Source organism: Thunnus maccoyii, chromosome 9 (genome assembly GCF_910596095.1).
Source record: "Thunnus maccoyii chromosome 9, fThuMac1.1, whole genome shotgun sequence".
Lineage (NCBI taxonomy): Eukaryota > Metazoa > Chordata > Actinopteri > Scombriformes > Scombridae > Thunnus > Thunnus maccoyii.
Genome location: NC_056541.1, coordinates 19600940 through 19626681, shown reverse-complemented (window position 1 = coordinate 19626681; position 25742 = coordinate 19600940). Strand labels below are relative to the sequence as shown.

The 25742-nt window shown below is 45.0% G+C and overlaps 1 protein-coding gene across 5 annotated transcripts in view; it reads left to right on the top strand.

The window, feature by feature from the left end:
* Positions 1–20116, top strand: part of fam222a (family with sequence similarity 222 member A) — a 47033-nt gene extending 26917 nt beyond the window's left edge. For all 5 annotated transcript variants that reach the window (XM_042422410.1, XM_042422409.1, XM_042422406.1 and 2 more), the window contains one exon: positions 16532–20116. In XM_042422410.1, coding sequence (XP_042278344.1) covers positions 16532–18006 — 1475 coding nt within the window. In that variant the 3' untranslated portion in view covers positions 18007–20116. The remainder of the gene's footprint in view (positions 1–16531) is intronic.
* The last annotated feature ends 5626 nt before the right edge of the window (positions 20117–25742 follow it).

Sequence of the window (25742 nt, the reverse complement as noted above, 5' to 3'; positions counted from 1 at the left end):
CTATCGATCATGGTGAGGGATGGAAACGGGTAGTTAACCCTGACTGTGAATAAGTGAAGGAAAATAGACTTTCCGGTTTCTGTTGTTTGTCACTGTGTTCCCTCGCTACTCTGAGGAATTCTAAACAGTTTCATTCGCTCTGCACTTAGACCTTGGATTGCCATGTTGTTTGGCTACTCATTGTGAGGGTGGCTGTTTAGCTGTGCTGATTGTGCAGTCGTGGCAACAGGGCTGAACAGACAGTGTTTAACGTGCCTCACTGGCCCTGGGTGACCCTGAGGGTCTGTAAACATTTACAGTGTCTGGCCCTGGCTCTGCCGGCCGCCTGTAAAGCATGACAGCTGCTCTGTTTGCTCCCCGAGCACCACCCTCTGTCCACTCACAAAATGGTGTAAAGGGACAAAGATGAGCCAGGGTTGAAAACTGTTACAGAGTTAGCAAAACTAGTTCTAACCAGTTTGGGATTAGAGAGCTGCGGCAGTCAGGCATCTGGAAGGTGAATTTCTCCCTAATTTTGTTGAAGCTTTTGTATAAGCCTTTTACAGTGAGAGTCTGTTTCCTGATGAGGCAAAGAAAGGCCTTTCCTCCTTATTGAACACCCTTGGAGTCTTTAGTGGCCTTTGTTTACATGGTAGGCCTACGAGCTACCTCAAGCCGATTAAAAGGACTGGAGGATGGAGAGCAGGGGAGCACTAACCTAGCAGTATTTTACCTCAGCTTAGAGAGGCTTATAGGGAATAGCAGGTTCTGTGCTTCTTCATCAGTAGGACATTGTATCAGGCCTGTAACCAGCCCAGTAAAAGGCTTTAAAGAGGCTCTGATTGGCTCTGGTGAAGAAATGAAGCTCTGTCTGCATTTTTTCTCACTGGCCAATTAGCTACTTCTTAGCTCAAGATCACACTCCAGTCGCCTGCTACAGAGGAGAGGAGTCACAAACAGCGAGGAAACTGGGTTCTACCTCCGTTCTCAGATCTGGAGTTGTTTTTGCTGGTCTGTATGGATGCTTCATATTGAGTTGTATAGGTATATATGAAACAGAGAGGAAACTAGAGAGATAAATAGAGCTGCGGGTGCATTTGGAAGGGGCCACTCTTCAGCTGAGTGGGGTTCAACCAGGCTCACTAATGAGGTTTCAGAGAGGGGTGAAATGAAAGGGTGGACAAAAAGAATCTGCGCAAAATAGAATTAGAGAAGGTAAAGATGGAAAGGAAGGGAGCGAAATGGAGGGAGTCCTCAACAGTCATCTTAATCGATTCCCTCCTTCCCCCCTTTCAATTTTGCAGGATTAGCCCACTTCCTCTCAGGGTCCTTTATTGAGGAGCAGCCAGTGGGAGTCAGGACTCAAATCAATAGAGAAAAAGAACAGTCTCCAGTCTTCCCTTTGCCCTCCCTTTTACTGACCCTCTCTGTCTGACTTTCCCTCTCTTTCTCCACCTGTTAAACCCTTTGATTGAAAGACTACTACAGTGACTGACTTGAGGTTCATAATGAGGATGTTTGAACATAATAGTCTCCTTTCTGTCCTTGGAGGAGGAGGGAAGAGGGTGGGGTGGGGGGAGTAAGTGTTGGATTTCCACCACTGTGCAGTTCTTGGCCTCAATACGGCAATTGTTCGTCCAGGCCCAGAAGGGGTGCAGAAAGGCAGACAGTGGGTCTGGCTGCAGAAGTGGGCACACTCAGGTCACCATGCTGAGCGGGTCCCCATGACTGATTGTTCATGGCCCAGTTTGTGCCAACATGGAAGGGGGTTTGTGGGTAAGGTGACCTGGGCTCTCAACAGGAGGCTGAATACCAGAATACAGCCCTCAAATAGACAGAGTGAGTGAGAGCACAGGAGGGGGATTACCTGGCAGTGGGGTAGAGGTGAGCTGTGTCATTTGCATTTGCTGTCCTTTACACAAAAGTAGTGTGTGTGTGTGCGCGTGTGTGCATGCGTGCGCGTGCATGAGTGTGTTTGAAGGCTGGGATAGCAGAACAGTTGGGATGAGAGGGTGAGGAGGGTTTTAGAAAAAGCCCCTGCATGCAGATGCAGAGTGGCTGCACAGTTCATTGATGCGACTCCCATTAAAAATCCCTCATACCCTCAATAAAAAAGGACTTAACTGGCTCTACCATCAGCTGGAAGCGTTCAGATCGGCTCGCCAGACAATCAATTTCCCCCAAGCGCGCAGAGCTTAGCGGGAGAAACGGGAGGCGGAGAGCGGGATGTTTCCATTATCACAGCCCGGGCTCGGGGGGGGGGTGGGGTGAGGTACTGTAGAGCGGGGTGCAGGGGGAGAGAAAGGAGGGAGAGGCAGAGGGAGATGGGGAAAGACAGACAAGTGGAGAAGAGAGAGAGAGGCAGAAAGGGAGACAGAGAAGCTGGCTTTTCAAAAAGCCATTGACCGCCTGCCCTTAAAAATATCATATTGGATTAGCCTCACAGGGGCGGCCTTTTGATATTTTTTTCTTTGGCCGTAGAATTAAAAGGAGTGCAGAGCATTACTTGAATTATAAATCATAGGCACTTGCTTTCACTGCACCCAAATTCCGCGCATATGTGGCTGCACTCTCCAGCGCCAGCCCCTGTCATTTTTAATTAAATCCCCCCTTATGGGTGACATTTGTAGCTTGCCCCCTCCTTCGTCCTCCCCTCCACGTCTCTCTACCACTGCCCTAGATGGAGACATGAAAGGCAGAGACGGCAGCGGAGCCAGGGCCTCTCATCGTGTTGTGCCCCAGAGAGAGGGCACCCATCCAGACAGATGAGAGAGAAAGGCCCTGCAGGGGGAGAGGGGTGAATGGATGCCACTGACCCTGGCCACCCTCAGCCAGTGGCGACTTCCCTCGCTACCCATCCCTCTCCTTGATTGTCGTCCTCCACTGTAGGTCTGAAGGTCCAGGGAGCAGGGGTGAGCGTAAAAGCCCTGCTCCTGGAGGGGAGAGGGAGGTGCACCAGTCCAGTGATGAGTAACACTGAGATGGCTGGACAGGAGGCCCAGCTAGCCCCCACCGCTACCCTGCCTCCTCCCTGGCCCAGACAGCAATTACTCTGCCACATGTCAGCTAAAGAATAACAGGTCCAGAATCCCTCAATTGACTGGTTGATGCTGATATTTCTGCCTGGCTATTTTCCAAAATAATATCTTTACAGATTTCAGCAGGTTTTCATTTGTTTATTCATGACTTATCGCTTACATGTGTGCCAAGGCATGACATTTTACAAGAAGGGGAATGTCATTGTCACGCTGGGTGTGCACGTTTGTGTTTTTTATCCTGGCGTGCTGCAAATTCTGCCCTCGCTAACCACACAGCTCACTGCCACTCCCATATTTGTCCTGTGATTGGATTTGACTTTGGGCTAAAGCTGGGTGTTCCCTCACGCCTCGTACACACACACACACACACACACACACACACACACACTGATTTAGCATACTTTTGGTTACATTGCAACAACTTATGTAACCCTAATTAAAACAAAAACTATTTCACATCATGCATGAATGCAACTGTATTGAAATCAAACCTGAGAAACCTGTTTCGTTCCCAGTTAAATGACCTGAACCCACTGGTATGAAATCCAGAAATGTGCCTTGTAAAGGAGACGCACACACACACATAGAGAGCACAGGAGGGAGCACACATGCACCGGTAACCCTCTGTGACACCACCAAGGAAGCCTGAGGTGCCAATCAGCCAGGTGTAGATGAGAAGTTCCCAGAAGGCCTGATATCCCAGGTTCATACTATGTCAGGCCAGGTTCAACCCTCTCCCAGCTTGATCGACAGAGACAACCTGGCCTTGTCACACACAGCCTCAGGACATGACATGGAGGTTCACCTGGGGATTGTAGTTCTCCTAATAGCCCTGTGCCTCTGCAGGCAGAGCTGCCAGAGCCATTAGTTTGCTTTGCTTTTAGCAGCTTCTCTTCCTAAGCCGCACCCGCCAGAGAGAGGGAATTTGCACAGGTAATGACCACCAGGCACCTCTTCTCCACTGTTGTCTGAGGTGGTGTGAGACATAACAGTGGAATTAGCTGGCCATATCAAATTGCAGCACTTTACTTCAACAGCTTTTATGAGGGGGAAAAAAGTGGGAGCGTTTCCAGTTGAATATTTAAATATGGTCACGAGCAGCAGCAGAAATAACAACCTTTACCCTGATTGCCTCAGTACCCTGGAGGTAGGGGGCATAAAGTGGAACTTGGGTAAAAGGAATGGAGACAGAGAGCGAGAGAGAGAATCTGCATGCACTTGACCTTTTCCCACTGATTGAACTACCTCGTTTCTAACTCCCATTTGGAATTCCACAGAGTGCCCACAGAGACTGTCATTATTCCACAGTCTGCAGCAGGGAAGCAGAGGTCATGAGGTATTTTTCATGGTGAAAGGTGATTGACAGCTATCCATAGCCTACCTCCTCCTGGATGCCTACTTATGCAATCTCATTTTGGGGAGCGCCAGGTTTGGATAGCCACAGGAAATGTGTCATTCACTCTTTCATCACATTGCTATATTGCAAAATCCAGAGTATTAATAGAGTTCCAGTTTATTTCAGAGGGACAGTCATGTGATATTGGTTGTATTAGTCTTACCTCATGCATACTACAGCCTCTTCTGTCGTGTTGGCGTCTCAGCGCTGGCACACAGAGGATCATTTCCGGCTGGCGGCGTCCCACAGAGCCATGCCTTCCCTCTGCCCTCTGCCTTCTGCTGTGAACACGGGGGGCGAAGCAATCTTATTGCCTTGGGAGGTGAGCTTGAGGAAGAGGGGCTCTGCGTTAGTTTTGGTCACAGCAGGACTTGGGTTGAAAAACAGGTTCCTGGTTCCAAAGCCTTCAAGCTGGCATTTGGGCGTCCCAGGTGCAAGGCATCGACACCCTCTGTCTTCGCCTGCCAGAGAGTGGGGGTGGGTTTGGGGATGTGAGCAAGGGTACAGAGAGTGTCCGCAGTCCCTTGCTGTCCCACAGGAAATGACACGCTGCCTGTGCCATCTCAGAGCTAAGCCCACCACAGACTGACTGAGAGAGGCATTCAGGAGGTGTCATGCGCTGCTGGCAGGACGCTCAGTGGTTTAGAGTGGTCTCTTCATTACAGAAATCTAGATGTAGTGCACATTTGGACTTACAAATTGTGAAAGCAGGAGGAAGAGCTTGACCTTTTTCAACTAGATTTACATGATTTAATTACTCTACTGCTGAAATTTGTGGATGAACAAATTTCAGCATAGTTAAAAATCAGAACGATTCATCAAGTTTATCAATTAATCTGCCAAACAAACATTATATAATGTTGTCATGCTGTTTTATAAGTGTACAAAAAGTCTTGTATGGTGCTTAAGACAGCCTTACACACAGTTTGGGTTTTTTTTTTTTGGTTACAGAATTACTTACCACCATTAGCTGCATCTGTTAATTTCCACTTTAGTAAACAGGTCCACACATTTTAACCTCTCAAAGATGACTGAAATGCACAGAAGGTAAATATCGATCAATATGTCGTTGCTAGGGGTCTCTATGTGAAGAGAGACAATACATGGTGAAAAGTTATGTGTAAGGAAATTAGAAGTAAAGAGCAGACAGCAGTACAGTTTGGTGTTTTGATGGTGAAATTGCACCAAATTTTGATACCATCCTTAGCTGTGGTTTTTCATTCTGCTCTAATAGTGTAGAGGGTTTGGTTGGGAAAGCATGGGAGTGCAAACTGACCACAGCGCAATGTTGAAATCATCGCTCCTGTGGGATATTTAACTACAGTTTATGTGGTTTTCTTCTCTGGTTTATTCTCATGAAGGCCATCTTCACATGCATTGGGTGCATCATCATTTTAGGTTACAAAAATGGTGAATCACATTCTCTGGATTATAGCTTTAGAGTCGGGGTGTGTTTGAGTGCTGACCTCTGGCTGCTAGTTCTAACTCTGAACCCTTGAGGAAAATTTACACACCTAAACTTGTATCTATAAGTTCCATCAAGAAGCAACTAGTGTCTCATTTATGAAGTTGTTTTTACATTTTCGTTGTTGGTATTCAGTTGAACATGAAAGCAAAAGTATCACTTAATGAAGTGATGAAAGTCCTGACAACCAGACAGCCGGTTTGGTTGTGCCAGACACTGTGACCACACAGTGTTTCTCAATGACAGAATCTAGTGCAGCTCTCACACAATAAATGTACTTTTTTATGCTTCACCACAGTCTAATAAGTGGATAAAATGTCAGTATATCGATTAAGAAACTGATTTCAGCTTTAAACCATCTCTACAAAAATGTGCTTCTATTTCATCCCTCTGAGTCCACTGACATAAAATCTTTTAGTCTTTTTTCATGTTTCCTTCTTCTCTATTAGTTCATATCCTTCTCTTCTCTCCTCTTCTATTCTCTCCTCTCCTCTCCTCTCCTCTCCTCTCCTCTCCTCTCCTCTCCTCTCCTCTCCTCTCCTCTCCTCTCCTCTCCTCTCCTCTCTTCTCCTCTCCTCTCCTCTCTTCTCCTCTCCTCTCCTCTCCTTTCCTCTCCTCGGCATGTGTACTGCAGCGGAGTGCCTTGTTGTCTGTGCAGTGTTAAATATTAATTGGGAATCAGTGGTGGACTTGTCTCCTAAATGATAGAACAGAAGGGCCCAGGCTTGCCTCAGGCAGCCTGCGGGCGCCTTTCTTCTTCCATTTACCTGCAGGCCTGCGCACCGGCACTTCCTCCAGTCTGACAGGCCTGCCCAGGCGCCTCCAGCCTCCCATCTTCTTTCCCCCTCTCTCCCCCGCTCTCTTCCTTTTTTCCTCTTCTCTGCTCTGGTTCCTTTCTTATCTCTGTATGTGCTTACAATCTCTACCTCTGGGGTCCTTTACTCCAAACCTGTGTGTGTTTGTGTTGTTGCTGTGTCCATTTGAGTTTGTGCATGACTGTGAATGCTGCTGGCTCTCGGCTGTACATGTAGTCCTTTGAGTAAATAGTGTCACAATGTGGCATCTTCTCTTAAAGAGAGGGCAGGGAGGGCCTGACATAAATCTTTCAGGTCAGGATTTTAGCTTGTTGTGTTTCTTTCTTGGCTGCGTGTCCTGCGTTAAACTCGGGCTCATCACTGAATTGGTTAATCTGTTTCCTCTTCCTGATGTTTCCCCATAACTGGCCTCACAGTTTGTCTTTCTTTTCTCTGTGAGCCTCCCTGTGTTCCTCTCTATCAGCCTTGTCATCTGGAGAGGTGTACCGAGACAAAACAACCGGCAGCGGCTGCTTCAATGTGCACTTGCTAGCTCTAACTTGTGGGTGACCCTTTTGGATGGAGTTAATTATACTCCAAAGATTTGTTTTGTGAAATCGCACCAGCCTGCCCTGTTGTTGTATTGTGACTCTGTATCTGTTTGCACTGGAACACATCTTTTCGCAAGGTTCAGTGAGGGTATATTGTGAAGTGGCACGGCTGAATGTAAAATGGAAAGACCAAGAGAAGGAGGAGAGGGCAGCAGAGAGGCAGGGATATAAATGGAGGAGAGTAGGGGGTGGGGTTGACTTTGATGCCATAGGAATGAGTTCACAGGCTCATGAGCACAGGCCTAATCGCACATGACAATATCGGCTGGTGTGCCAGTCGCAATGCATAACCACCCCGCTGCTTGTGCTGACTCGGGGTATTTGCTGATAAAGCTCTGCTTTCTAGACCATGCTGTATGCACAATGAGGGTGGCCCAGGCAGGCCTGAGGGCTGGCTCATCACAGGCAGCCTGCAAACCGGGGGCTATAGGTCCCCCCATCTATAAAGAACCATGCATGCACTCCACTGAGCCCTTTGGCCAGACTTGATTATTAAACAGAGCAGTTTTGTGATGAATATAGTTATTTTTTTCCATTTATAATCTATTATGTTGCCCATCCAGGCCCATAAATTATTGCGAGTGGAAAGAGCCTGGCAAACTCGTGCTTGAAACGAGGTCGTGGCTGTGAGGGGTTCTGTTCACAGTGTGAAATATTCAGGGTGGATATTTTTCTATTGAAATGCCTCTTCTTCTTTTTTTTTTTTTTTTTTTTTGTCTGTCAAACACGGAGCCGGTTCTTTTTGTTTGCCCGTTTTGTTGATGGAGTGCAGAGTGTAGTGTGTGGTAAATATGTTGCCCCAGTTTCTGTGTTTGTTTGGTGCACGGGTGTCCCACAAAAGGCCTGACATGGCTGCTGCTGGCCTGCATTCCTTTGTGGCTCAAAGAGGACATAAACTACCCACTGGTGTTGTTTTTGCTGGACACTCAGCTAGATCATCAGTAATTAACACATGCCGTTTGAATCCGCGGGGATCCTCTGTTTAGCTCTCTTTCACACATGCTGTGATTTCATGCATTGAACAACAGCATAAAACACCGAGATAATAACATGCTTGCATAAAATATCTTTCTCTTTATGTCATTTCAAAAGTTATCCTCACTACTAATTCTAAGGTTAGAGATGATAACGCTGTTTTTAATTCCCAACAGAGGCACTAGGTCTACTATGGTGGTGCCAGTGGTGTTAATGGGGCAGGAATGCAGGGCGAGTGCTTTCCCACGCTGTTAGTTTTCCTCTGCCGGGGCGCGTTTGAGACGAGGCTCTGGGCCGGCTAGGCTCTGCTAATGCAGCCAGAGTGCAGACAAATGGAAAGTGACACTTGTGTGTGTAGAATGGTATTTGTGGTGACGCTTTGACTACAGATAATAAAGTGTTCGCCCTGAGGTGATTTCGCCCGGCAAGCACCCCAGATGAAACTCACTTACTCAGAGTGGGAGACGGAAGAGACAGAGAGGGGGGATGAAGACACGGAGAGGGGGATAAAGTGAGAGCAGAAAATAGAGAGGTGGTAAAGAGACAGGAAGGATGAAAAAGAGAGAAAGCAGCATCAAGACGCAAAGAGAGACATTCAAGCATTTGTAATTTCAAATGCTTTATGGGTCAGAGGGTGAAACTGTTGTGCATAGTGATGCGTTGTTGTTTTAGATAGTGGCAGATTTTAGAGGTCAGATAACTCAGGTTGAGATTTGTTCCTTTGACTCCACCTGGTTTTAATGGTTCATCACATTCATTCACCCACTGTTTGATATAAGAGGTAAAGAACATGTGTGCTGCATTTTCAGGTTTATGTTATTTTGATGATTAATGGTTCGATCGATATTGTAGCTACAAAAGGGAAAGGATGTCAGGTTCAGCTGGAGGGTAAAATGTTTGGATCAACTGTTGTTAGAGGGATTTGTGTGCGTGTATGCGTGTGTGTGCGTGCGTGTGTGTGTGTGTGCGTATTTGAGTGTGTGTGTGTGTTCTGTCTGCCAGGCCATGTGTACAGAGGAGTCCTTCAGGATCAATCAATTCTCAGTAATTTCCCCTACAGCCCATAAAAGCCAGGTCTGTCTGGAAGGACCATGAGGTTGCCACATCAAACCAGCTAATTAATTTTCATGGCTGATTCAGTAACATCTGGCTTTAGAGATAGATTCTTATGAGAAAATGTAAACATGACAGTGTCCCAGTGGTATAATATTTTACATTTCTTGGGAGGAAACCTAATTAGCAGTTTTGATTCGACACATTGTCCACTATCGTGTGGTACATGTATGTGAAACTGTTAGAGAACAGTTTGTGCAGAAATGGAACATCAGTGGAAACGGATCTTGTCTTTCCTCTGCTCCATCTTAGAGTTATCTGTACCTGTGGACCTTATCTCTGTCTCAGCATACTGTATTAATCGCACACGTGCACTGCTTCACTGCAGGCTAACTAAATGACCTCATGCTGCAGTCTGTGTGAGAAGGAAGCCCAAATTAGGCTCTCAATTTGGTATTTCTTTCATCTGCTTGTGCAGGAAATAGGTAGATTAAATCTTAGATGAGATTGGCTTTAATGAAATGAAAGATTAGATTTGGGAGTTTTGGCCAAGTTTTTTTTAAAAAAAAAAATCTCTTTTAATGATTAAATCCATTTTTGACATTGTGCCATGTCTGCATGCCTGCGAAGGATCAGTGTGCAGATTGCTTTAACATTCTCATTATCCTCTTTGCTATTTGCGAAACATGTTGGCGGGTTAAGAGACCCATATGTGATTGCAGTATGGTGGCATCCCCTTCTGAAAAACAAACTACTGATTTATTTACATAGTGATTCATTTGATTAAATGCATTATTTTCTTGTTATTTAGTGTCTGATGTTTGACTCAAAAGTAACCGCATGTGACTGTGAGACATAAGGTTTCTTTACTTTGCAAAATAGTTTTTCGATTTAAAAAGTTACATGAAAAATGACATCGATAAGTCAACCTCCTCAATAATAAATGTGAACAACTGAGGTACCTTCAGCGAAGACAGAGAGGAGTCAGGTGAAGAGCATGTTTTCTTTTGCACTGTCTTACAATATGCATTTGTTTGATGATTATGATGACACAGGCAGCTGTGAATTCAGACAGCTCTATCCTCGGAGAAATCATTGCAGTTTGATTTTTATCTTTGCAATTATAGATAGCAAAGGCCTGACAAATAATTGCCTTGATGTTTTTTCCCTGTGTTGTTGCACAGAAAATCAACCTTGAGATGAACAGAGGGAGATGAGTGTTCCTAAAAATGTCTTTTCTGATATCAAGCAAGCAGCAGGGTTCCCTTTCCCCTCACGTGCACTTCAATTGATTAGTACTCTGGCTGAGGGCATATTCAACATGTCTGCCCCCTGCAAGGCTGCTCTACCCTGTTGATCACTGGCTCATACATGTGCTTCCTCTGCTCTCTCTCTCCTCAGGAAGCTCCTGTGGGGCACTGAGGCTTTGATTGACTGGCGGCCGAGTCCGCAGGACGCCTCTATTATTATCATCTCTACCTCGGCAGAGAGGCGGGGGCTATGTCCAGGGGGTCTGGCCGACAGCCCCTGCTTTGTGTGCCCAATAGTCAATTAGAGGCAGCGCACTGCCGGAGACGAGTGGGATGCAGGGTTAATTGCAGAGGACCAAACAGCTGGCTCTATCAGGGCCCATTGTGTTTGCAGCAGTTGTCACGGCAATTGAGGCCTGGCTGTAATCGCTGACTAATCAGCCCTGTGCCAGATGACACCTCCATTAGCACAAGGCAGGTATTGTTCAGGACGCGAAGCTGCCTCTGGCTTCCCCCCCCCGCCTGCCCGTCCTTTTACATCAGGCTAACGGAGGTAGGGAGAGGATGTCATAGACCCTGATCCTATCTGCAAAGAGCTAAACAATAGCCACAGGTCAAAGGTTCCTCCATGGAACAATGCTGTTGAATCTCCTACATTTGACAAGGCAAACTTTTTCCAAGCTGAGCGATTCTGGCGTGAAGGATTTGAAGACTGTTTTAGTCATTAAATAATTTATTTAAATAACTTCGTTACATTGAGGTCAAGGGCAAAGTGTCCATTAGTGGTGGAATGTGGTACAAGATTGTGGCCATCTTGGTGGCCTAAAACGCATGGCACGTGACTGCAGCATCCTCTAGGATCTTTTATTGCATGTTACTCCCAAAAAGCAAAAAATAAATAAAAAATCTTGCGAAAAAAGAGACCCCGCTTTTGTAGCTCCATGTACAGTAGGTTGAAAGGACACATCATCAGTGCAGCAGCTCATGTCCTACAGCGACTGTCTCTCTCGGGGGAAATGGCTTACTGAGGTTGATGTTGGACCGAAGCTGACCCCCTGTTTTCTTTCATCTCTCTGGCAATCTCTCTCCTGTTGTTTGCCCTAACCTCATCACACACTGCTCTGTTTGTTTGGCCAAAGTTAATGTGTATTATGCACTCGCTGCTCTGTGAAATCTTAATTGCAGTTCAACCGAACCGTCCTCTCCCTTCATCTAAACAAGCACTTTTTCCCCCCCTTGCTCACCAGTGTACGTGGTCAGATGGGATCAAAGCGTGCGGTAAGTAGGGATACAAGCTTGCAGGAGTGAGTGAGAAAATGCCGAGGGCTTTTTGATGTGTTGGAGCGTTTTCTCCACTAATAAGAAGAAACTTCTCCAACCTGCTCATAATTTTAGAACACTTGAAACACTAATAAATGAGAGCAAGGGCATTTCAGGCAGGTCGTTCAGACTTTTTCCTCTGCTTATTCATTTAAACCTCTAATTAAAATGCAAAGCATTCTCATGGTCCTCTGGATTTGGTGCTGCACTCTCACACAGCCTCTGACTCCCTATCTCCTCTCCCTTTTTTCTCCACTCCCCTGCTACCCCACCCACCCCCCCTCCACCCCCCTCTCCTGCTCTCATACTCTCTCTGTCTGCCTTTGCTTCTTGTGATCAACACAATTTGACCTCTCACTTGGAAGAAGTGCACAGAATTTAATGGATTTTTTACAGTCTATTGCTGTTTTGTACCCAGTGGACCTCATCTTTACCAGGCCTCCCCCCCCTCCACCTCCTCCTCCACCCTCACACCAAGAAAATTAGTTCATCAGAATTCAAAATGTACTGCTGGCTAATTAAAGGAGTGTTAATTGAGTGTTCAGAATTGGGTACCCCCTTCACGAAACGCACACAGATACACACACTCACACTCACACATACGCACACACAGGCATACACACAAGCACACATGCAATCACAGTGACAGCACCGAGTACACCAAGGACGGTGCGCTTGGGGAGTTTCATGCCAATCAAAAATTGAGAGAAAGGAGAGTGCCCATCCTCCAAGTGAAATGGGATTTCTAGATCATATCATGGCCTACTACAGCTCAGTCCGGCTCTGTGCTGCCATGTTATCCTATCCCAGCCTTGCTATCTCTGTCTGACCACTGGAGAGTGTAACACTGCACAGATAGCCTCTCTCACTGCGTGCATCGTGCTAATGAGGGGTGGCATTTAGAGATGTGCTGCTCTGACACATGGGCATTGTGTGCCAGGCACTGGGTGATTAAGGACGAAGGTCAGCCCATTAATTGCCTCCCTGCCATCTCCGCTCCCTGGCGCGTGATCTCTCAGAACCAATGCATGTGTTTGCCTGAGCTTTTATCTCATCTCCTATGCAGTTCAATCATATGCTTGGTTTGTTTACATTCCTTTCATGTGAAAGTTTTTTTCTTTCTTATTGTAAAAGCTGTGCTAGCCCAGGTTTCCCTGCTCATTACTATAAGCTATTTCATGTGCTTGTGAATGCACATAGCCTCCTGCTCTCAGGAAGGGAAAAAGCATATTCTTCCATCCCCAGGGGAAATAATTAATCCTTACAAGGCTGTCGCATGTCGAAATGAAGCGAGTGTGAAGCATTTAGCCCAGGAGGCATTGCAGGCTGTCGCCCGCACAGGCACCTGTTGTTGTCCCTGCCCTACATTTCATGAGAGAGCGCTGAGCAGAGGATAACAACATGCTCCACTGATGGCAAATGAGACACACAACTGCAGATGCAGGTTTGTGTGTGTTTGTGTGTGTGTGTGTGTGTGTATGTTTACGCCTTATTTCTGTTTTCATGCATTGCGTTTGCATGCACGGCCACATTGGAGAGTGTGCACAGGTGCAGGAAACCCCCTACCTTATGAGGAGGTGAGGGCTCACACAAAGGAGGCAGTGCTGGCTGCCTCAGAGGGTGTTTATCAGCATGCACCATCTGTATGCTTCTGCTCTTAGCTATGATCTACTGCAGCCTAAACCAATAAGTCACAGAGCGCCAGCCCTAAAAAGAGACTCTCTCCTTTAACCTCCATGTCCTCACTTATAGACTTACTGCTCTGGAGGAGAGAGATGTGGAGACCCTGCACATCAAACACCCACAGTGTATAACAGTGTGTATGAGAGTGAAATTACGCCCCGGTTTGTAGCCATACTTACTGTAATCAACTTTGCTATAAAATTTATACCATGGAACTTTTTAAAGAGGAAGCTGGAATCAGAAGCATCCAGATGCTCATTTGCCTCCTCCTCCTCCTCTTCTTCCTTTATGCCTGTGGGTTCTAATAACCGGAAGCCTTTGTGGAGCTGAGATGGGTTTTGTAGGCCTGAAAGGCCTCTAATCCCTGTGGCCTGTGAAGTGTGAAACCCTTTGATGCCAGGTTGGTGTGCCAAAGGCTCTGCCTATTGACAAACAAGGGCCAAGCTGGGAAAAGACGGAGGGAGAGGGCTTTCTCCTCTCTCTCAGAAGAAATGCAGGCTCAGGCATGGAAAATATGGACTCAGTCAGTGAGAAGGAATAGAATTAGCCACCCTTTAATGAATTTCCTGGCTGTTTTTATAGTTTTTTTTCCTCATGTGGCAGTAATTAGGTGGAATGATGGGCATATTGCAGCTGGGGGCTTGTAGGGGCGGCAGGGCACAGGCCCTTGATATGCCTGAAAGCCAAGTATCTTTCCTCATTTAGACCATGTGATGATCAAAGATGTTTTTTTTGCCCTCATGTAAAGAAGATCAGAAAAAATGCTGCCATTCCATTTGCATGTGGACCAGCAATGTGCTTTGAAATGAGCATGTTTTTCTCTTCTGAGCAAATGAAATAAGTCTTCTGTCAGTTTTCCACTGCAAGTCAGAACATCAAAGCAAATGGCGCTGCTGTCACCAGGGAAGAAGAGCTTTGCCTCAGTAAGGTTAGTTAGATCTCAGATAGGCTGGCCTGGCACACTCAGCGTAGCCCATTAGGATGGCACCAGGTTTGTGCCCATACTCACTGGCAGAGTTTTAATCACCCCGATTAAAACTAAGCCATTAAAGCCAGGCTTTTTTTTTTTTTTTTGCAAATTTAGATTATGATTTGAATTATAGTGTTTCTGATTTAGAAAGCATGCTGTGTGCAGGATGAACAAAACTGACTAGAATAGGTCTTGCACTAAATTTGGCTTGGGATATTCACAGTCTCTCCCCTCTGCCGTTAAATTCCCAATTTATTTCTTTTATGATATGGATCTTGTAGATTTAATCATTTTCACAGTTGGAGACCCATAGGGTTGTTGAAATGAACTCCCCATGCTATCTGTAATGGGAGCAAAGAAATGAGAATTGTGACTACTTGGCTGTGGAGTCTCTTTAAAATGATTTTGCAATCGGAAAGGAAATGGAGTGAGTCCTAGTCACAGTCTGCACCCTGCAGACTCCTTAGGTCGCCAGGACATTTGCTGACGGCACAGTTATGGCAGTTAATTTTTGTGCGTTTTGTTAGCTTTTGCATAAAAATGTCATTTTTGAAGGGGTTGCAAGTCATTTGTGGCAGTTGATATATTGCTTGTAAATTGAGTTCTTCTCCCAACCCCCCACACTTTTTGTTGCACTGAGCTAAGTAGCCATGAAATTGCCTGAATAATGTCGTTTAAATCCAATCTCACCGCGGCCCCTCACCTCCATGCCCAACCCCCAAACAATGACACATGGTGGGGTTTTTAGAAATTGCCATTTTCCTGTTTGCCACCTCAATTCACAATGGCCAAGCCTTGGCTCATTGAACGAGGGCCATTGCTATTCTCACTCGCCGCTTTCGCTGTTGAATTGAATTTTGGGATTGGAGTGGTTTCATATGGCAAACAGCACAGCGCATTTACATGTGCATTCATACCACCGTCTTTGTGACTGGAGTCTGTACCTGCCTTTTGTCTGTTCCATCATGTGTTATTCTAGACATGTAAAAGAAATACGTGTAATAACAATATATATTACATGCACACCTAAACCATTTTTGTGCAACCCTTTCATCACTGAAATATTTCATAGTTAAACAAGGGCAAACAGTTTGGGTGTCGTGTATTTGATTATATGATCTTGGCAATTATGTTTTTCTGTCCTATTACCGTTTTTCAGCATGTGTTCATCTCCAACTCAATTTTCAGTGTTATCCTTGACAAAGTTTGCACATAGCAGCACTCGAGCATTATTGACTTGGCTCTGTTCTGATGTAGTTCACCTTAACCAGGCTAGTAATTCCCCATAGATGTTTAATTGGTTTTTGTGAGGGCCTCTCCACGCACTCCTGGATTGAATAAATGTGGAAATTCTGTGGCCAAGGGTAAGACCCAGTAAGTGATACCACTTATAAATCTCAAATGTGCCACTGCAATTAAACAAGCTTTTATCCCCTCCCCTTCGTCCCTCCTTGCCTGGTATCCAAGGCTAACCCAATTCAATGCTAAAGAGAGTCCGAATTAATTTCACAATGCACTGATTTAACAGCGCCTAAGGTACCAGGCTTTGACAGAATGAGTTTTTAAAAAGATCCATTTGTCTAGGGATGAACTTCCACAGGAGGGTGTGAAAATGAGATGGAAAGAAAGCTCTCAAATGGAGGAGGGGAGTGAAGGAACATAAATGAATGTCAGTCCTGATTTACAATTTGCAAACTCTGTTTGGGTTGTTCTGCAGTGTGTCTGCTATTAACATCTGGTTGTAGTCACCTAATCTTGTAGAATATTGACATTTTTCAGTCAGCTATAGTCACCGTAATGCTGCCGGTTTTTAATGTTGCTGCATACTGTAGTAGTGATTATTACAATTGACTGATTGATCTGTTTGACCCTCAGATATTTATGGTAATTAAAACCCTGGTCTGGTGTTCTTCTCTTATACACATGCAGATATCTATACTTTTTACCTCATCCATTCATTTCACTCATGCTTTTCTCTGTCTCTTTTTGTCCTGCAGGTGAGCTGGTGGTGCCTACACACTCCCCCCGCTACCCCACTGCGGCAGAACTTGATGCCTACGCTCAGAAGACGGCCAACAGCCCTCTTTCCATCAAGATCTTCCCCACTAACATCAGGGTTCCCCAGCACAAGCACCTTAACCGGACTGTGAATGGATATGACACCACAGGACAGCGCTATAGCCCCTATCCACATCTCCATACAGGGGGCTACCAGGGCCTGCTCGCCATCGTCAAGGCCTCTTCCTCATCGTCGTCATCATCAACCTCCACCTTTCTCCCTTCAAAAGGTGTTCTCAAGAACTCAGAAGGCAGACGGACTAAGCTCTCTCCTGCCCACATAGCTGTTGCCCCATACCCGCCCCCTAGTAGTAGCACTTTAGCCAGTGGCCACGGCCAAATGGTATACCACACTGGGCCCTCAAAGCCTCCAGAAGGCCCCGGGCTGTCGGTTCCCCCTAACGTCACTGTAGCTGGCTCAGTGATTCCTGTAACAGGGGGCCGAGGCCTGGCCCTGCCCGCACAGTCCAACCTCCCCTCCATCCAGAGTATCATTTATCAGATCAACCAGCATTGCCAGGCCCAGGCTCTGCAGCAGGTGTGTCAGGGAGCTGCAACTGCACCAACAAATTCCAGCCCCTCCAAGCAGGGCACAATTGTCATGGGGGTCTCTTCTAGCTCCTCAGGTGGAGGCTACGTGGTAGGAATGGGTCCCCAGGCTAACATGGTATACACAGGCCCTGGGCTGCCGGCTCAAAATGCAGAGGCAATGAAGACTGGGGTGTACGCAGACGGTATGGACTACATCCTCTGGCAGAAACAGCAACAACAACAACAACAACAACAACAGCAGCAGCAGCAACAGGCTGTGCTCCGCATGTACAGCGGAGGCAGCGGAGGAGGGGGCGCCATCAGCAAGTCCCCTGAAACATGTGTTCCAGGGGGAGGGATTATGGCTGCACAAGTCTCCTCCTCTTCCTCCAGACCTTACCACCTGACAGCGAGTGCCAGCGGAGGAGGCGGGATGGACAAAGTCAGCTCTTCCCCTTTGAACTGTGTGGGTATGCATGGAAATTTCTCAGTGGGTCAATACTTTGCCCCGCCGTGGAACAGTGTGCTGGTGACACCTGACAGTGACTGCTACAACCCCCAGGAGCTTTTGGGCACCTCTACAGGGGGGCCGGTCACAGGGCACAGAGAAATGGGCTACCCCCACCACCATCACCACTATCACCACCACCATCATCACCCTGCTATAGACAGCGGGGGAGGTTTGTGCTGCAGCCTGCCCAGCAAGAGCTTGTGCAACACGTCTGTGCTGAGCAGCAGCTTGCAGTCTCTGGAGTACCTGATCAACGACATCCACCCACCCTGCATCAAGGAGCAGATGCTTGGCAAAGGCTACGAGACTGTGTCTGTGCCACGTCTGTTAGACCACCAGCATGCACACATCCGCCTCCCTGTTTACAGATAGAGGGGGAAGAAGAGGAGGAAAAGAATCAAGTTGTGAATTTGTGAAGAAAATCAAAGTTAAAGAACAGAGATGGGTTTTTTTGGGGGGGTTGGGGGGGGGGGGGGATACAGAATTGTTGAGAGTGGCACTGCTTTAACCAGTGTGGGAGCTTAGAGAAGAGCAGTTGTTGTGCTGTGTGACCCTAGGTTTGGTGGTTTCAAGGCAGGCTGTGTGAATCCCAAATATATGACAGGTGGTGGTGATTGCCAGTGGGAGAGAAAAGGGATTTCAAGATTCTCCAGATGTTCCATTGTGTGGTTTGCCAATAGGAATTTTGGATTGATTTATTTGTCCTTCTGTTTTTTTTTTTTCTGTTGTTGTTGTTGTTTTACTTGCCTGAACTTTTGTGATGAGAATCATAGCTTGACATGAAGTGCATACGCCACTCATATCCCCCTTACAAATACTAAGGATGAAGCTACTGTGTAGGTTGTCACTGAAACGGTCTTAAAATGGCCAAAGTTTAGGGCTGCTCACAAAATCCAAAACTCTGAAACAGTACGCAGACACACACACACACACACACACAGACGGATGATCACACACAGATACACAAATGTACTGATACATGAGAAGAATAAAATTATAGGCAGTACTCGGGTGTTATGTACAAGGATCATAAGGTTGAATTAAAAGGATAGTACAATATTAGTTATTATTGCTGTTATAATTGATACATAAATTGCACTGCTTGAATCTTGTTAACTTTGAAGTTTGGAATTGGGTAGTTTGGATATGATATATTTAAGAAACTTGAAAAACTTGAACCTATTTTTTGTTGTTTTATATATTTGTAGGTATATTATATGCATTGGCTGCTATGGGGAAAAGTGTCTCGAAATGCTTTTTTTTTTTTTTTTTGTTTGTTTTTTTTTTCTTGCTTTTTTTCCACTTTGGTTTTTATGATTTAATTATTATTCCTCCTCAAGCTAATGTGCAGTTTCTTATGTCCTGGTGTGAGGCATAGTCGCTGCTTTGGTTCTGTAAGAACCTGTCTGAGAGCTCTTTTTCCTAACCAACACTGGAATCTACAATAAATCTTGAAATACTTATTTAAAAAGAAAATGTCACAAAAAATACAAGAAAAAGAAATGTTACAATGAAGAATGTGATTGGGAGGTTATATACATAACCTAACGTGTATGTTTATGCGTGTATGTGGCTGAGTGCATGCGCGTGTGTGTGCATTTTAGTTTGTGTTCTTCAAAATCCTCAGACTTTTTTTTTTTTTTTTTTTTTAAATTGTGTCATTGCAAGATTTCTACCACCAAGATTAAAAAGCTGATTCACCAGTCCCATAAACATCATATCTGAGTAATGTACAGGAGATCTTTTGCAAATCTTGCTCCCTTTTATTGGAGGCTTTAGATACTCTCTGGAGCTGTAGTAGAGATCAAGTTCTCACAAGACTTCTTTTATAACTGTGCTTACGGTACTACATCCCGCTTTTTCTGTCAGGTGTTATCATAATGACAGAAACAGGTGGGGGAAGAAGGAAGTCCTATTTTAGGGGTACTATTCACCCTTAATCCTGCAAACAAAAACAAAATGAAAACAATCATGCCCTCTCCTCTGGCGTCAGATGAAATGAGACAAGGCTCACTGCTTTTCCTTGTCCATTTTAGCCCCTGGTTGGGATGCATTTAGCCCGGGCCAGTCTTAACTTGATGATTCAGAGCATTGAAATATTTATTATGACTGTGAGATTCCCTTGAATGTACTGCACTTAAATTACTGCGATGTTTTATTGCCTTGTGGGATTCAAGTGAAAGAGAAAAATTGGATCAGTGCAGCAGTCCTCTGGTCTTAAATTAGCATTTCTTTTGTCAGTCAAATTTCAATGGTAAATTGAATTTATTAACTGGAGAGAGAACCGGAGCTTTGTTGTGGGGAAATACTGGCATCAGTCTAGATTTATGAAGTGCAATTATTATGACTGTATTAACATTTTTTCTCTGAGCTTACACCAAAAAATGTAAACTACAGTTGTCAATACATTCCCAATGTACCACATCCCTAATCCCTATCCTTTTTTGTTTTGAGGTGTAAAATAAATTTCTTTAAGAATATATTCAGAAAGCCACATCTTGGCTTTGACGTCTGTCATTATTTTTAAATGTATGTCCTCTAGAAGTCAGCGGGAAATTGGGCCCTTGTTTCAGCAGCTCTGTGAGATCCAGAGCGGAGCGTGATGGGTGACGTAGATCCTTCACTGTGCTGTCGCTATAAAAAAAAAACCTCTGCCACTGCAAAAAGCGAGTATGTTAAAGTGATCATCTTTTAAAAGTTTACACTTTGGCCATCCAAAGACAAAGGACAGACAGCATGATTGAAAAAAAAGAAGATTTGATGGATTTGTTTTTAAAAGAGAGAAGCAGGAAATAAAGTTTCTTTGATCATTTGCACTCCATAAATAGACCTGTTTTTCCCTTAAGATAACCCTTGCTTAATCTTAACTATGAGCCTTAAATTTTGAGCTAATGGTGTTTGTAGACACGCTACTGTCTTTGAAGGCTGGCAAAGATTTCAGTCGAAAGAATACCGAGCCCCTTGGCTTAAATTTGCACAGTAAGCCTCCTTAACATTCCAGCGAAAATTTTTTTCATGTTGTTTCAACAGCTTAATACCCCAGCCACAGTCTGATTCCAGCATATTTTCTGTCTTGTAGAAATATTTTGACAGATTTACAGATACATCCCGTCCCTAAATCCCCTCCGTTTGGCTTCTGCATCCAAGCATTAAACCCTGTCACATGATGTCGAAGTGAAGAGGAGACACTTGAGGCAGTGGAGTTTCTGGTGTCTGGCCTTTCCCACCAGTGGAGGTCTGAGGCACCAGGCCTCTCTGCTAATGGGAATATTGGGTGACGCCTGGCTGCTGGACACTGCCAGCGGAGAGTATTCATTCACTCAAAGGGCTGAAATCAAACCCTTTTCAAATAGCAAGGGATTTCCTATTAGGTACTGAGAGGAATCTGGCCATTTGGAGCCAAATTCAACTGAACAAAGCGTGGAAAATGTCACACAAAATAATGTAATGTTTCATTTTTTTTAGCAGAAATGTTAAAGTCAATTTCTACGCAGTTTTATTAAATATAAGGAGGTATTAAATACTTAGATAATAGCAAGTGTCTTTGCTTTGTGGCCATTTTTTCTACTGTACAGGCTCCAAACTGTCTGTCCCCTGGTCCCTTACACACATTAATGAGCGCCTATTGATGGGATGCATCTTAGCCCTGCAACTCTGGTCTATTCCACAATTCCCGATTTGGACAATGGATGCTTAGCCCATATTAGGATAATAGAATTAAATTTCAAATAGATTTGTGCCTGAGCTGATCCATGCACGGCTCACTCAGCTGCAGAGGCAGAGTGGCATATGGCATGTCATTATCTAAGCCCACCCTCCCCCTGTCCAGGGCCAACAGGGTTCAGCAGTGCTTAAACAAACTGAAGGTTAGGACTAGCTGGTGTTGAAGGGGAGGACAGCAGGGTTTGTTGGGGGGGGGGGTTGCTAAATCACAGCCTCCACAGCGTCTCAGAGGGCCTCCGCACCGCACCATGGCGCCTGGGCTCAGAGGCCTGTTTTAAAAGCTGGGCTGTGTTTGATCGAGGGGATTTGTTTTCTGTTGGATTATACATGGTTGCTCCCTGCCTGGCTGAGGGGCCCTGTGCAATGTGACAGATCTCAGCAAAAAAAAAAAAAGAAAGCAAGAGATACAGGGAGGGATTTTGGGGTCAGAGAAGCCTCGAAGCATCAGTAATCAGGATAATTGCCATGTTCCTGGTGCTGGTATCAGCCTCCCTTCTTTGGCTGTGCGGCCTCACGTTTAGATTGAAGCTCTGTAGAAATCACCTTTCTACCTGAAAGACTTATTGTGCCTCGATATACTCAATTCTAGTAAGTGAATTCTTTATTTGTCATTTTTTATGCTTGAAACGAACATTTTAAATTATGCTCCCCAGGAAATGACAGGTTACACCATTCAAGCGCCATCTGAATGAGGACATTTAGATCTGTAACTTATCTCTTTGGCTACAGACTATTGACTGTTAACACGTTTTCAAGGTCAATGAGACACTCACAAGGATGGCCCGAGGGCAAAGTGGAAGGGAATTGACTTATACTGGTTGTAAAAATCCCTTAGTAAATCCCAATAAGTCCATGAAGACCTTTACCCAGTGCTAAGGTCCAGTTGCATGTTAGGCACCTTAAATACTGCTGAGAAGGAAGGAGAGGGGACGGACCCGTTCAAAGCAGGGTCAGTCTTTCACTCTCAAAACAGAGGGGAGGGAGGGTTGGAAAAAAAATAAAGGCAGCTGCTCGCTCTGTAGAGTCTTGGCGCTGCTTCTCTAACCTACAGATGACAGAGGGGGGCGGCTGGGGGGGGATAACGTCCCCTCCACACCGCTTTGGTCAACCTCAGTCATGTCCCCTGGCTGCCCTTGGGCCCCTGGGGCTCTCATCTCAGACTCCTTCCCAGCATCCCTCCCTAACGTCTACTACTGGAGAAGATAAAGTCATGAGGCCAGCCTTCTCCATTTGGCTCCTACCTAGCAAGAAAATACTTTAATCAATAATTCTGATGGCCCTGAGGAGGCTTGTATAGTTAACCCACCAGCCTTATAGCTGTGTTGCACAATATTGTTAAAAAGAGTTGCTGTGTTTTACCACAAACTAAGAGCACATCGTCATCTCTTTAGTACTACTGAATAAAACTGGATGGGTCACATAATAGCACTGTAAAATTTCCGTTTTGTTTTTAGCATTTATTAAATACCACACAAGGTAAAAATCAGCACAGATGAGGAAATATATCAGGATCCTTTTCCAAAGGCACAGCCCCAGAGCTCTTTTCGTAATTCCCAGAGCTTACAGCGTTTTATTTCTTCAGCGTCACAACTATGTATGTTCAGCTGAAAAAGCTTATGGCCTCCAAATATTCGTCTGGCTTATGTGATACGTTTATTGCCGTATCCAATCTAAACATAAAAGTCTGGGGATTTTGCTTTTTCTTCCTGTTTCCTTTACTGTTTGTGTGGCTCTCAGAATGTTCATGTGGACAAACAGGGCTGTTTTTTCCCGAATGATCTCAAATGTACCAACGCTGCCAAAGTGTGAGGGTGCCGCAACCTTGAGAAAATAATATATATGGAAATGGGAAATCTATAAAGCATCTCTCTTATTGTTCTCCCTGCAGTGTTGTATTTATGTTTAAAAAATGATTTTGTCTCCTCAGGATGAAAAAATGTAAAGAATACCTTGCTTTTTTGAAAATGATAATATATGAGTCTTAGATTTCGAAATAAGAGTCTGAATATGAAAAAAAAAAAAGCTGTAAAATCCTTTAGTCGTGGGGTTTTCAACTTTTGAATGTGCCTACAGCCAAGCATCCCAGTGATTGCTTACCTTCTACCCCTCTCCAGTTCTGCAATCTCCTCCTAATCTCCTCACAACCATCATCTTCAATTTGCTGAAACTGCCACTGTCCCCCCTCCCTCCATCCCAACGACCACAGTAGATATTTGGTCTGTTCCCTGCTTTTTGTCAATCTCAGGACTGAAATTTCTTTATTTTAATGTAGATGCTTGGTTTTCATTTATCCTCTTCTCTCTTATGTATTATTGTTTGACATAAGTAAATAAAGCAGATGACTTCTATGCCTGTCCTGTTGCTATACTTATCCACTCTCTCTCTTTCTTTTCTTCTCTCCCTCTTGCTGTAAACATCTCCTCAAACATTTTTTAAGACTCCGGACTAGACCTTACTGTAATGAAGGTAAGCATATTAGTCTTAGGATTCACTTTGCACATCACCTCCATATGCCGGTCTCTACAATCCTGTTGTTCACTTGACCTTTTTCAACCTTTACGGCAGCACATTGGCAGTGGCATCACTAGATCCTCACAGTTTATGAAGAATCTTTGCTATCATTTGAAAACAACCTCAACCTTGGGTAATAAAATAACAAGAAATAAAGGAGACTGTGCCCTCTGTATGGTGCAAATGATATATGATATGATATTTTTCTTGGATGAGGATTTGGAGAAACTGCTCTTAGGCGGAGGCAAGCTAAGTCTCTTCACTTGCAATTTACCAAAGTGGTCAGGATGAAGTGTCCTCCTCTGAAGCCTGGATACTCGGCTGTACAATGCAGGAAACCAAGCTAAAAAACAAAACATTTTAAACGCTTATTTGTCACAGATTTCAGCAGAACCTTTGATCTGTATGCATCTCACACCCCATTGCTCCCTGCACCTCCTCCAAAACACACAAAACCCACAAACAAACCACATTAATATATTAGTCTTGCATACATTTTCATTTTTTTGCTGAGTCTATGTTCTAATGTAAATCTATCAAGAAACTGTATTTATGGTAACAGTGTGTTACTGTAGTTAGGAGTAGGATGACGCCAGTAAGGCATAGGCCGACTACAAATTACACTTCCTGACAACATACACTCAATCTGAATGTTTAACAACATAGGTACCTTCAAGAACTCAATATTGATGCCTTTTTTCCTCCTTTCTCTCCTCACTCACAACCTCTCCACCCACCTAAAACATCAGATAAGCCATAGACTGATGAGCCAGCCGCCTCCACCAGAGCGTGTGGTACTGGGAGAGCACAGTGATTTCATACACGCTCACTCAGACAGAAAAAGAGCTCTGTGGAGCAGAAATGCTTCTCTTATTAGCAAAACTCATTCACCTGCACGCCACATTGAGTCCCTGGCAATTTCACAATAAATCATGAGAGATGCCTATGGAGGCCGGGCAGCAGGCTGACGCTCGGCTGCGGCCATGCCCTCGCCTGTCAGTTTAGACACTCTGAATCATTTCGGGTTCAGCAACCTCGTTTCATCGCTGATGAACTGAAAGGTCATCTCACACGCCACCTCACCAATATGTCTCTGGTTCCTCATCTCCCAGTGCTTCCAATGATTGCTCATTCCATTTAGAAATACCACACCTTGGTGAAAAATTTCACTGGGGATCATGGGAGGAATTTCAAGGAATTATTTCAGCAAAGAGAAGATAAGCTGTAGGGGTGCCACAGAACTGCTCCAGGAGTTGTCTTTTGAGTCTCGAGAAGGATTCAGTGATGATTTATCCACCTGTTTTGCAATATCAGTGAGTGAAATGATCAGTGAGAGTGGGACTAATATGTAGAGAGGTTTGCTTCCCTGTGTCAGGCTGCTGGACCACAGGCAGACAATGAATGTTGTACTTGAAGCCATCAGACAGTCTGGAGCGTTGTTTAGTGAATGAGTTGGCCCAAGTCCAGCCCAGTATCCGCTTGAGACTCATCAGCCTAAACACCTTAAAGCTTAACTGGCTGGACAATAGCTGAACAATTTGTACTGCCAATATCTAATCTAGTTAGTTTACTTAAGACCTTTTGGCTGACGTTGTCAACTTTCCCTTACGCGTGGTTACTAAATGAGGGGCCGTTACAACATGATCCTACTTGGCATCATTTAGTTTGTTGAGACACATTTGTGGCAGCGAGCACACAGATGCTGCAAGCAAGTGAGCCATTTTGTTAACAGCTCACACTTCCTGTGCAAGTGTGTGGTTCCAGAGTTGCTGACAGTGACACTTGCAGGACCGAGCCCTGCCCTACTTAACAGGCTGCAGGGAGGAGGGCAGGCCAAGTTGTCAGCAGCGCTAGGTGCTCACTGCTTAGATAAA